Source organism: Eurytemora carolleeae, unplaced genomic scaffold (assembly GCF_000591075.1).
Source record: "Eurytemora carolleeae unplaced genomic scaffold, Eaff_2.0 scaffold1097, whole genome shotgun sequence".
NCBI lineage: Eukaryota > Metazoa > Arthropoda > Copepoda > Calanoida > Temoridae > Eurytemora > Eurytemora carolleeae.
The window spans coordinates 171-12,885 of NW_019397044.1; the positions used below are offsets into that span (position 1 = coordinate 171).

General features: G+C 33.5%; 3 protein-coding genes across 3 annotated transcripts; all 3 read left to right on the forward strand.

Annotated features, from left to right (window-relative positions):
* Window positions 1-241: 241 nt before the first annotated feature.
* Window positions 242-1,326, forward strand: LOC111711377 (uncharacterized; the record flags this gene model as incomplete). The annotated part of the gene is given in 1 exon segment (XM_023485719.1): window positions 242-1,326. A coding segment is annotated over 1 exon segment (53 nt), but the record flags the coding sequence as incomplete, so codon positions are not given.
* Window positions 1,327-4,137: 2,811 nt separating this feature from the next.
* Window positions 4,138-6,155, forward strand: LOC111711375 (uncharacterized). Its single transcript, XM_023485716.1, has 3 exons — window positions 4,138-4,275; window positions 4,553-4,661; window positions 4,756-6,155. Exons 1-3 carry the CDS (start codon window positions 4,141-4,143, stop codon window positions 5,811-5,813), a joined length of 1,302 nt encoding a protein of 433 aa, XP_023341484.1. The 5' UTR covers window positions 4,138-4,140; the 3' UTR covers window positions 5,814-6,155.
* A 3,122-nt stretch (window positions 6,156-9,277) lies between these two features.
* Window positions 9,278-11,584, forward strand: LOC111711376 (myosin light chain alkali). Its single transcript, XM_023485718.1, has 4 exons — window positions 9,278-9,375; window positions 9,555-9,567; window positions 10,456-10,562; window positions 10,621-11,584. The coding sequence occupies exons 1-4, from the start codon at window positions 9,373-9,375 to the stop codon at window positions 10,942-10,944; spliced, it is 447 nt and encodes a 148-aa protein (XP_023341486.1). The 5' UTR covers window positions 9,278-9,372; the 3' UTR covers window positions 10,945-11,584.
* Window positions 11,585-12,715: the final 1,131 nt, after the last annotated feature.

The window sequence follows — 12,715 nt, forward strand, 5'->3', positions numbered from 1 at the left end:
TTTACAATATTTTTCAATGTTTACAATATTTTTCAATATATTTCAATATTTTTAAATATACAGTACTAATCAGAAAGACCCGGAATTAATTTACAATTGTTCAGACGACTTTACAATTAAAAATGTGGTCTGCCTTTTTTTGAGTATAAAGAATACAATCTGCATGATTATTTAAAAATATTTTAATAGATTTCAAAATGTGTTAATATATTTTATAGTATTTTAATAAATTTCAATATCTAGGCTCCCAACAATGTTGAGCTCATAACCCTCGAGAGGCTTCCCGTCAAATAATGGATCAATCAATCAATCAAAAAAACCACAACATGACAGCAGAGAGATCTTTCGGAAATCAAAGGGCCGAAAATCAATCCGTTGATCATTATCATCTCATGAAAGTGCAACTATTTAGTAATGGAATAAGCAATAGTTCAATGATTCTCATCATATTCAAAACAATGAATTAATAAATATATATATGTAAGTATAAAATGAAATTATTTGTAATTTAAACAATGAAACATCAATTTTAGATATTTGTCACTTTAATTCTTTAGAACATAGAGTTTAAAATTAATCAATTAAAATTACGTTAATTAAAATGAAGTTTGAGAAATGCTAATTACTTATAAAAAGAATTCCGCTATCTCTTTTACAAAAAAATCCTTAATTAGGATTAAAGCTAAAATAATCAGTATGATATTAAATTGCCTGGTTCAATCAAAACAAAATAACAAAAGCTCTCTGTAAAGCTTATCTAAGACAATGAAACAAAGATAAATAACAATACAGATAGAACACTAGATGTCGTCTTTTCAAGATTTAGGGCTTTTTCGTTCACAATAACCTTGAGGCAGAAGCTCAAAGGAGATACGCGCATGCTCTCTCTAGCTGTCTTGTAATTCAACGCTGCCTGCGCGTAACACCTTTGGGCTTCTTCCTCAGGGTTATTGTGAACGAAAAAACTCTGAATCTTGAATAGACGACATCTAGTGTTCTATCAGCTAGTATTGTTATTAATCTATGCAATAAAACTTTGAGATAAAATTGCAGAAAGGAAAGTAAAGTTGAAATCAAAAAATTAAATGTTTCTGGAATAAATAGTATTTATTGCTCAAATACCCATGTGTGGATCTTTGAGTTACATAAATTCTTAATAAATTACATGTGTAATGTTACAATGTACATATTAAACCTAGTGTGTGTACACATTTGTGACTGTATACAGCTTGTACACACAGTGTACAGTGTACATAACCACTGTTTTTATCTGTACAGTATCTGTAAAAAATATAAATAAAAATCTTCATAAAACAAGAATTTTGTTACAAGCCATCATGATTTCAGTGGAGCAGTCAGCTAGGTTGTTTCAATTTATATAAAAATTTTATGTTTATTAAAGGGATTGTTCACATATTTCAAAATACACAGAATATTCTGAATTGTAATCTCTGAAAGCAACAAAGCTTTCCTGAGGCAGATTGTCCAAAACTTTTTGTCTAGTGTCTAGGGTTTCCACAGGAACATTTTCTTTTAAAGATTTATAAAATTTGTAAAGTTTATGAAGGACCCATTTCTCACATCAATCTGGTAGAATTGGCTTTCACTCTTTCAAAATCACAGCACTAACCCCGGACTAACCAGAGTGAGCAGCATTCGGTATCTTATATTTGAAATCAAACGTGTTTTGATCTATAATTCAACAATCATTTACTTGACGGATTTGTTTATTCTATACATTTTCATTCAATATGTATATGCCGACAAAAAAGTATAAAAGGTAAAAGGCTTACAAATTATGTTTGATAGGTCATATTGTGATCGAAAGTCACAGCTTTCTGGAATATTGACAGAACCGTTAAATCCACGTGCACTAAAGTTTAGAAAAAAATTCTTCAAACATTTATTTTGGTACAAAGAACGAATTTTCGTTTTATATGAAACTATTTTAGAACGTTTACACGTGTTATACATTCATATAAATGTTCCCTTTAGCTGGCCAAACGGCTCGAACGAATGGGTTGATATTTTTTAGGGAACCCTGAAATACCCCGCGGTAACATAGGCTAAAAAAATTCGATTTTTTTTCTCTCAAAAATTCGAATTTTTTGTTTTTAAAAATTCTAATTTTTTTTAAGGGTTTCTAAAATTCCATAGGCAACGCCGGGCACTTCAGCTAGTATCAAATTTGATTTGATTTGAAAACCTGATACTTTATTTTATAACTAGGCTTCGCCACTATATCTAGTGTGTGGTTTCCAAATGAGGCCTCTTGATGGGTTGGATGCGAGATTGTTTTGAGAGAGACAGGTTACCATAGTTAAATAGTTCTATAAAGGCCAGGGCTTCCAGGTTCCATTGTTTAGTACTGAAGAGTTGGACTCGATGCTGAGAGTACTTTCAATGTTTCGACTTGAATTAATTTGCTTTACATTCTGTCCTTCTAAATGTATTCGTGCTATAATCTCTATAACACTTTAAAAGTGTATGTTTGATTATTCCCTGTAAGATGTTTCTGATTTTGAATTAAATATCACCATGCTCGGATAAAAGATTGAAGGGGATCGACTGTAATGGCCTGTACATTCAAGTTACCTTACATGCAAAGATGACAATGCCTGAATTACAACAGTACCATCGAAAGCTTTGTCTGATCAAGTATGGGAATAAATATGTATTTTGTTTCTTTAAACTTTTTATTTTCATTTGCGGTCTCTCTGAAGATTTGCGTATTTCTTGCTTAAAAGAAGCCATGGAAGAACTCTCAGAAATCAACACATTTCAAGAAAAACGATGGTTATTCCACTTTTTTTGATTAGATTAAGGTTTTAAGGGTACCATTGTAGATCGGATATTGCCATTTTTGCATGGAGGGTCACTTATTATGCTTACAGTCCCTTTAAGCTTCTCCTTCTATTCATATGAGATTCTATCAAATTGACTAGTTAAAAAATTCGATCAGAGTATTTGACATGTTAAACTGTTCTGTGGCCGAATTTAAAGAATTTTAGTCGCGGCTCAAATTTAAGCCACAGCTCAAATATGGTTGGTTCCACTTAAAACCATAATCATTGTTTCAAGATTTAAGCCGGTGCACAATTAAAACCGGTTTTTCGCGGATTTAAGACGCCAGACCAAATTCATTAAATTCGGACACAGGTCATTTATTTTTTCTGTAACTGCAGCTTATAGATGCTATATAGGTTAGGTTAGAGAACACGAGCACTGGGGAATGAGTAATAAGTATTTCAGAAATGGCAGTCAAATTCAACAGCCTCATACAAATATTCTTAAGTTATGTTGTAATTATAAATAAGTTGAATATTAATTTCTTGCAGAAATATGTATGCATGCTAACAATCTCTATTATAGACACTCTGTAAACATGGTAGAACATTCCATAGGCATGGGAGAACACTCCATAGACATGGGAGAACATTCTGTAAACATGGTAGAACACTCTGAAGTCATGGTAGAACACTCTGTAAACATGGTAGAACACTCTGAAGTCATGGTAGAACACTCTGTAGAACATTCCATAGACATGGGAGAACACTCCGTAGGCATGGGAGAACATTCCAAAGACATGGTGGTACACTTCCAAGACATGATAGAACACTCCCAAGACATAGTGGAGCACTACAAAGACATAGTTGAACACTCCGAAGACATGGTCATACACTCTGAAGACACAGTGGAACACTCCGTAGGCATGGTAGATCACTCTGCTGAATCAGGACATGAATTGAGTGTGATAATGTTCCTGGTGTTCCTGATGCTGTTCTGCCTCTCCAACCTGTTCTCCTGGATGACAAGGAGATATTTCAACTCTGTCCTAGAGGTGAACAGGAGCCTCATCATGCTCATCAACGGATACATGATTGTAACCAGTAATTGGGTAGTTACAATCTATGTAAGTATTTAAGATAACTAGGCTTAATGATTGAGTAACTAATTTCAAAGATTTACCTGACTCTTCTGATTTCAGAATTTTGTGGTTTATATCCACAGTCCACTTAAACATACCTAACATCCAGGGAAAACCATTATTTGTAAAGAGCAAGGGACAAGGTTTATAAAATATAGATATACAACTGAACAAAGCTGGTTGTACATATGACTATTTAGTGCCTGGAATGTATGTGGGTATCAGCGGTTTCCCACCTTCCCTTCTTTCTGGCAAAATGGGCAGGGGTCCTGATAATGTACCTGGGACTGGTGGCCTGTGGACTTGTGTTCATCCAGGCAGTCTTTAGAACAATTGCAGTTCTTAAGGTAATTAACCATATCCAGGGATGGTTGATTAAATTGCTGTAAAGTCTTCAGTAGATCTTGTGCAATCTGATTTAGCAATGAAAAAGTTTGAACTAAAGATGTTTTGGTCTCCATTTTTATCATCACAACAAATATTAAAATGGTGATGTACTTTTTTTCCTCAACATGTATTACTGTACATTCAGTCAGACATTGTGAAGCTGGCAGTTTTATTTCCAGCATTGATTACATGTAGATAGAAGAAATAGTAAAGAAAACATTCTCGATATACTTTCAGTTTGATTGGTATATGGAACTAGACCCCTGCAACACGGTTAGAAGAATTCTCTTCTCTCTTCTTATCATATACCTTCCCTTTGTTTTAATTCCTCTCTTTCTGAATCCAGGTATTGGTATCTTTGTATGTATGTGCAATTATTTACAGAAATTGACCCCCCCCCCCATTTTTAAACCACAAATCCTTCAAGATTTACATTTCAGATTATGTGACCCTTCATGTTGCATACCTTACTGGTCTGGATCAAAGCAAAGAGGTCAATGTAGAAACAATGATTCATCTGGTGAATGTGTCAATCACCTTCACCTTTCTAGTCATATCCTTCCAATTTAACAAATATTACATCAAAAAGAATCATAGAGGCAATATCATCATTACAGAACACGAACAGTACAAACATCTGATCAATATCAAGAGTTTGATCTCTACTTTTGCACTCGGAGTAGGTCTCATTCTTGTTCTGATTCTAGTTCAAAATTACTATAAAGAAAAATCTCCAGTCCCTGGCCTTCTTGTTTGTGCCATTAACACCTTCATCAGCTACACTTATTCAAGAAACCCCAAAGTTGTATCTTACTTCAAGCTTTATCTAAGACAACATAAGGAGGCACCTAGATTGTGGCTCAGCATCATGCTTCATAGTCCCGTCAAAGTCCTACCCCTTCAAGAATCTTCAACTCTAACTTTACACAAGCCTGTATCTCTTCCTGTGCCTCAACTTGTGGGTCCAGCTCATCCAACTCCTTCAGCTCATCCAGCCCCTCTAGGTCCTCCAGCACAACTAAGATGCCTTCGATGGGACACTCCTCTTGTTGAACCTAGGCATAGTTCTTCAACTCAACTGAGTTTTGTAAGATTTCCTCAGTATATGATAGCATCTCAACCAGAGCTTACAATTAAAACTGTGTCTGACTTTGTTGCTCCTGTCCATGGAGTCAAGCATCTTAATTCTACTGATCTTGTTGCTCCACCACATGGTCCTGTTCACGGAGCTAGGCAAATCAATTCTACTGATCTTGTATCTCTACCCTGCAGTGCTCCTGTTCATGGAACCAAGTATCTCAATGGTACTGGTCTTATTACCGTAGCCCATGCTCCTGTTCATGGAGCTGAACATTACACTGCTACCGGTCTTGTTACTTTACCCCAGGCTCCTGATCATGGAGCCAAGCATCTCAATGGTACTTGTCTTGTTGCTCCTTACCAAGAACCTGAAACTCCTCCTAGTGTATTGCCCCCTGTAAATTTATTCCTAATCTAGAGACGTTTGTTTTCCTTCTCTCTTCCTTGTCTGATTCTCTATAATTGCCTTGTAAGAATAATAATCCAGACAAAAAAGTATTTAACATGAAGTTTCTGATACAACGGCTAGACCTATAATTCATAATAAACTTAGTTTTATTATAAATTATATTATTATCTCTGAGTCGATCTGGACTACAGTTAATGACTAATGTTTGTGAAAAATTTGCTAGTCTTCATCAGTTAAAATGTAGCACAAATGTAGATGTAGACCAAGAATGGAAATTACCCATTCTTCATGAATTACTTAAAGTTAGAGAAGATAATATGTTCCGACTAGAAACTATATCTATATATTATACTTTATGTAAACTTTTTAGTTCTTCATTTGGTTTGTAATTGTGAACAACTATATATGTACTATATTAGTCTTTTAGGATATTACTTTGTGACCTCGTACTTCGTAGTTCCTCTAGTTTTAATTTTACGCACAAGTACTTTTTGTTTCAACATTATTCTTTTAAATATAAAAAATAAAGATGACTCAAGTTTCTTCCATTTTTAATAAAAAATTTCCCGCATTTTCTGTTAAATTGTAAATAATATCAATATTAGTATTTTTCAATGTGTTCTGTCGTTATATTTTGATATATCAGAGCAGAGCTGAAAACTTTAGAGTGGTGGATATCAAGATTAATGCTTAAACGGTAATGTTACCTCGCCTATACGCAACATCCTCCCTACTGAACTTCCGACCTACTAACGTTCCGACCTACTGCAATATCGGACCTACGCCAGCTGTTTATTTTTGTATTATTTGAGGGTTAGGTTAGGTCAAGAAAATTTCTGGGCCGAGCACTGCGGCTAGGACAGGCTAGGGGGCCGGTGCGGCGGCTACAAGTCCATATAGCAGCTGTAAAACCACGTGCTAGTAGGTCGGAAATGGAGTGTAGTGGATTTGAGTAGGTCGAAAAATACACCACCGCTTAAACTCTTGGTTTTACTAAACACAAGTTTATTTAAAAACGCATTCGAAATCCAAGAAAGAAGTTTATTTAACCAATTTAACCTGGTTTTGATTTCTGGTATTGATCAATTAAACTAAACATCGATTGAACGAGTGTAAGTTTTGGATCAATGTTTGATAAGAATAACATTCAAATTGAGAATAGTCCTAAAATATATTTTTTAATAATTTTATATTAACATACTTATATTTGTTTAAATGCTCTAAAAGCCGGCTTGTGAACAGCTGACTTTAATTCAATCGGATATTAGTCCAATCGTTATAGCATTGTATCTGTGATTGTTATCAAACGTAACTTTTATACAGTAGAAATAACCAAATAGAGGATTCTAAGAAGAAAATCAAAAGTGTGTAAATTGGATAATCAGATTAAGCGATCGTGATTTAGGATATCTTATTCTGAAGTTTTCAGCTTAAAATATATTTTTTACATTTTTATTGTTTCATTATTTAAATCTTACAGTTCTCAAAAGTATTGAAAAGTACTTATCATTGTTTCAAATATGTGAAATGTTACAATATCAAAACATTTTCCAAACCGTGTTTTGCACCAAACTTTGCAATTACTTTCAATTGTAAGGGTTCAATATTTAATATTTTGTTATAAAAATGTAGCCTGACACTATACTTTTTCCAGTTTAAGTATGAAATGTGGAAATTATTTTTAAATACTAAAAATACTAGATGTATTTTAAATACTGAAATATTTAATGTAATTTAGATACTAAAATACTAAATGTTTAATTTTAAATACTAGAATATTAAATGTATTTTAAATTCTGAAATACTAAAAGTATTCTGTATAAAATGTTGCAAAATGAGTCACCTAATCTATATATATATATATATATATTTATAGATAATAGATAGATAGATAGATAGATAGATAGATAGAAAGAGAGATAGATAGATAGATAGATAGATAGATAGATAGATAGAAAGAGAGATAGATAGATTGAAAGATAAATAAGAAATAAAACCAAATTGAGAAATATATTAAAAAAGAAAAATAGAAAAAACTAATTAGATAATAATAAACCAGGCTTTCAGGAAACTTCGCGCCCATCATCGTTTTCAATTGTGAACATTTTCTCTATGTTTCAAAAAAATTGTTTTGGATTTTTTAAATTTAGTAAAATTCAATGTTTTCCTTTTACAATTTTCCTCATGTAAAATTCCACTTAAAATTACGCGATACACCCTTTCAAAAACATCGCTATGGATTTTATAAATCTTATTTTTTTTATTTCATGTGTCTTGATATTTTAACTTTTACCAATCCGAAATAATGAGCAAATTGTAAACCGATATATATATAATCATTCTTCTCTAATATATATTCTATTCTCTATGTATACTTCCATTTCAAGTACCTGGACGACTTATAAATTGCTAGATCAAGCTGTACAGTACAAATACAGACGGTATGAGGCTAAACGGGACGGTACGGCAAATGAATGATCCCCTTTTAGTGAAATTTATGTGTATGTATATGTACATAACTCATGAAACCATTTAAAGTTAATTAAGATATTTTAATCCTGAGAAAGATTTGTTTAAGCTGGTTACGTCATTTGAGCTCAGGCCCGTTAGCAGGATTTTTCCAAAGGGGGTGCACTTATTATTTAAAAGGGAAGGGGGTGCAAATTCGTTGTTGTACCCCATTTTAGGGGAAAGGGGGGTGCATTCCCTGGCTACGGGCCTGGGTGATCTTGTCAAGAGTAGTTCAGCAAGCTGGTTGAACTAGCTAAGCCATGATTTATCAAGTTATAGTCAAATATCTAAACTTGTATATTATTGTAAATATGATTTTATTTTATCTAAATTCTAATATTGGTTTTCAATCAAGATATAACTTATAAGTAATAATTGAAAGACATTGGCATTTATAAAGATTCTAAAGAAAAATTGTAAAACTACCTTATTTTTGCATTAAAAGTGTGTCTAGAATTTTTTTGGCAAATCCAGAGAAAGGGAATTTTGAACATTTAACCTCAACCAGTAAATTTTTTGATATTGTTTTGTAATCCACGCAACTTTTTTCATACTGTGTTAGTATTTGAATGTTTGTCTGTGTTTTTATGTGTCTGTCTGTTATATAGTATTATAGTGTAGCGTATTGAAGCAAGGAATGAGTAATAAACTAGAAGCAAGCCAACTTCAAGTTTGTGGCCTCTTGATGGGTCAGCCTTGTAGCCGGCCCGGCCAGCCCGTCTTACCTGGAATGCAGGACCCCAGCCCGATATTTATTTTTGTAAAATCAGCTAAATTAATTGCTGAATTATCAATATTTTTAATCCAAACTTAACTCTGTAGATCTCTTATACAACATTGTAATCGGGGATAATCGATGGTTTGGAGTTTAAATGGGCTGTTTTGCGGATTTCTTAATTTTTGGCGCCATTTTTTCAAAGCTTTCTGTGAGATATTGTTCTAGGTGAACTAGTGGCGCCCCCACCCTGGTATATATAGTGAGGTGGGAAACAATGGGTAGTCACTTCGGCTCCTCCTCCAGTCAAGTCAAGAGAGGCAAATAAAAATAACTGACAAAATGGTAAGAACTAATTTGAATTTAATACATTTTTTTCTTTTAATTAATTTTACAAAGTGATATGCCATTCACTGCCAACCAAAGTTTACTGTAAGAATTAAGAATTGAAAACATTTCAATTTATATCTTTTTAGTAAAGTATAAAATGTTTTAATTTTTCTAATAATTTATTTTTGTTTCAGGCTGATGCTGACGGTGAGTTGAATTTTTCGTTTTTTTTTTAATCTGGATTTTATATTTGGATAATACTTGTTTAAAAATACTTTGAAATGGATTTAGTTTTTGCCACAAACTCTGATTTTTTTAATCCTTATATCTTTGCAACAAAATATCGTAGACCTTAGATATTTCAGACTTTGAATTCTGTTGGATCAAATAATCTGAGTTTAAATATAAAAGGTCCAAACCACCAGGTTATAAAAATATAGGAATTAGAAAATTTGATTTTGTGGCAAAGACTCAATTCCTTAGATTGGAATTACAATCTCAATATTCCATTTGAAAATCTGTAACTTTTAAATTCAAATATTTTTCATGTTTCATCAAATTTTCATCAAATTTTCCACCACAATACACTCGTTATTGGACTGAAAAGGTTTCTCTGCATCATGTATTTGATATATTTGTATCTTCAAAATTTTCTGACTAATTTAACCAAGACGAATTGTTTACTTAATATCAAGTTTTTAGTTATTATGACCCTTCAAATATGAAACTTTTTTAAGGAAAGTGCAAATTTTTTTCACAGAAAGTGCTACATTGACATTTTTAAATTTTTTGTTCAAATATTTAAAACAGTGTTTTTAATGAAATCTTTTGTTTCCCTCCATCAAGGATATCTTGAAAATCTATTTTTGAAAAAAGAAAGTCCTGTAAATTCCCCTGCACTACCCCGGACCGGAACCCAAATATTTAGAGAATTCAGAATCTGAGTTCCTTTCTAAAGAATAGGGGAATAGGAAATAGTCGGTGTTAGGAGATATTTTGAGCTAGAGAAGAAGGAGGGGGATTTAACAAACATGACATTTATCTCAAACAATTTTATGCTTGTTTGGTTCAATTAGTTGATAAGTGTTGTTTCAGCTATTAAGAAGATCTGTGACATCTATGACTGGGATGGCAAGGGTGAGCTTGACCTTTTCTTCCTCGGTGACGTCATGTACGCCCTTGGCATGAACACCACAAAGAAGGTAAACAACGATAGATACAACCCAATTTGGTCAGCTCATACAATACTGGATATTTAAGGTGTGTGTTGGACTCGGACAGACTGATGAGGAAGGCAAGAAGTTTGCCAAGTTCGATGATATTGTTACTAAAGTCCAAACAGCTGCCAAAACCCCCGAGTCCTCTGGAAACTACCACGACTTCATTGAGCTGTTGAGACTTTATGACAAAAATAACAACGGAACCATGATGTTGGCTGAGCTTGAGAATCTTCTTTCCAATCTTGGAGATGAGATCCCCAAGGATGATGTCCAGAAGCTGCTCGCTGAGCTCTGCGACCCTGAGGATGAGGACGGTATGTTCCCCTACACTCCCTTCGTTGACAGACTGTGCGGTAAGGCATAATTCCACCTGCTGAACCATAGAATATCAACCATTGAGTCTGGAATCTTAAATGCTGCCAGAACAGAACATGTGCTTGAAATTTATTCAACATGGACACTGCCATCTAGGCGCTAAAAGCCAAACTACATAATTTACCATCAGAATTTTAATTTGTGACCATCAACAAATACTAAATGGACTCGAATGTGATAACAAATCTGAGGAGGGTCCATATTGAGCCGAAGCATTTGCCTCTCTTGTACCATCAAAGAACCGGGGAAAAAGAATCCAAATTACCATCAAATATTCCCGACGATGACTGAACACCTCAAAAATCAAAACAAAATTTTGGAATTCTTTATTTTTCTACATTTCAAACTGCATAGAAATGCCTTCTACCCCCCTTCTTCCAGCCAATAGTCCGTAACATCTTGGACAAGAAGACATGTCATCATTTCCTTACCAATCAATCAATCAGCCTTTACCATCTGTGAGGAAAGGATGCGTGGTATTCTGCGCGTAATGGTCTGGCTGAAGGCTGTTGGAGAGAAGACAGTTCTATAAATACACGGAGCTATACTGTGCTGTGTGCGCATTTCTCGCTAATTATTGAATATTTGTGTAACCGAGGAGATAGATAAATATAAAACGTGCAACTATATCTAACATTTTATTTTAAAGATTGAAGAGAACTGAGATTGGATTTAATAATTAAGTAGAAGTCATTTAAATAGGCATTACGGGCTTTAAACAATTTGCAAAGTAGTTATCATCATTTATTTTTTAATCCATATCTTCTTTGGCAGATAGGATTGCAAAGCAAACATTAAAAACTTGAAAGAAATGAAGAGTACAGATGAAAAGAGAAAAAATTTCCATCATTTAAGAAAATTATATGACCTTTACTAATGCTTTACTCAATTTACTTTTTTATACTTTTAGATATATTTCTTTTTCCTCTGATCTTAAATCCCATTGTTAAAGAAAAGTTGGTCGGAACATGGGAAAATCTATATTTAGAAAAGTATATTTCTATTTTTTAACTGCCCTTCTTTTTCAAAGGTGTGAACAACCATTTAGCCATTTTTGAATCGAATAAGAAACAACAAATCACAATTTTTTAACAATATTTATTCCTCATCTGAGGTTGGATCTTTTTGGGAAAAATAAAAAAATCTTGAACCTTTGATCTTGATATCCAACGTGGGCACTTTTGGATTAGAGGAAAAATGCTTTATCCCTCAAAAAAAGTTATCTCTGCAGAGACTCACTCTTTCATAATTTCATCTCTTATAATACACTTGTCATCAGTTGTGTAATCTTTGTTTTTCCGAACATAACTCAGGAACCTCTGGACCTATTTGCCTCAAATTTGGATTGGGGACCTTGGGGAAACCACGGGAATGTTCTTAGCATTGTTTTTGAGATTATAAGTTGAGTGGGTCTTTATTTACGACAAATCGCGGGTTAACAGTGGGACTAACTATGACTACCCGGCCTGGGCAACGCTGGGTACCCAAGCTAGTTTCTCATAAATTAATATCTTGCCGGAAAATTTACTGTTAAATAAAAGTTCTGATTTCTGGTCACATTGCAATACTGACAGTCATAATTAACCACACTGAAGCAAACTTTAAATCAAGGAATTAATTGTCTTAGCAACAAACTCTGATTTGTTTAACCCTAGCTACATCGTTGCAAACCAATATCCAAGACCTTAGATATTTTAAACTATGAATGCTGTTATAGATCAAATAGTTTTAGTTTGAAATATCAAAAGTTCAACCCATCA

What these genes read in the sequence shown, in the direction of transcription:
- LOC111711376 (XM_023485718.1), top strand. An exon ending in GCATGAACACCACAAAGAAG is followed by an intron (nt 10,563 to 10,620) that starts GTAAACAACGAT and finishes TGGATATTTAAG; the next exon opens with GTGTGTGTTGGACTCGGACA.
- LOC111711375 (XM_023485716.1), top strand. Translation starts at nt 4,141, where the DNA reads ATGTGGGTATCAGCGGTTTCCCACCTTCCCTTCTTTCTGGCAAAATGG. An exon ending in GAACAATTGCAGTTCTTAAG is followed by an intron (nt 4,276 to 4,552) that starts GTAATTAACCAT and finishes ATATACTTTCAG; the next exon opens with TTTGATTGGTATATGGAACT. An exon ending in TCCTCTCTTTCTGAATCCAG is followed by an intron (nt 4,662 to 4,755) that starts GTATTGGTATCT and finishes TTTACATTTCAG; the next exon opens with ATTATGTGACCCTTCATGTT.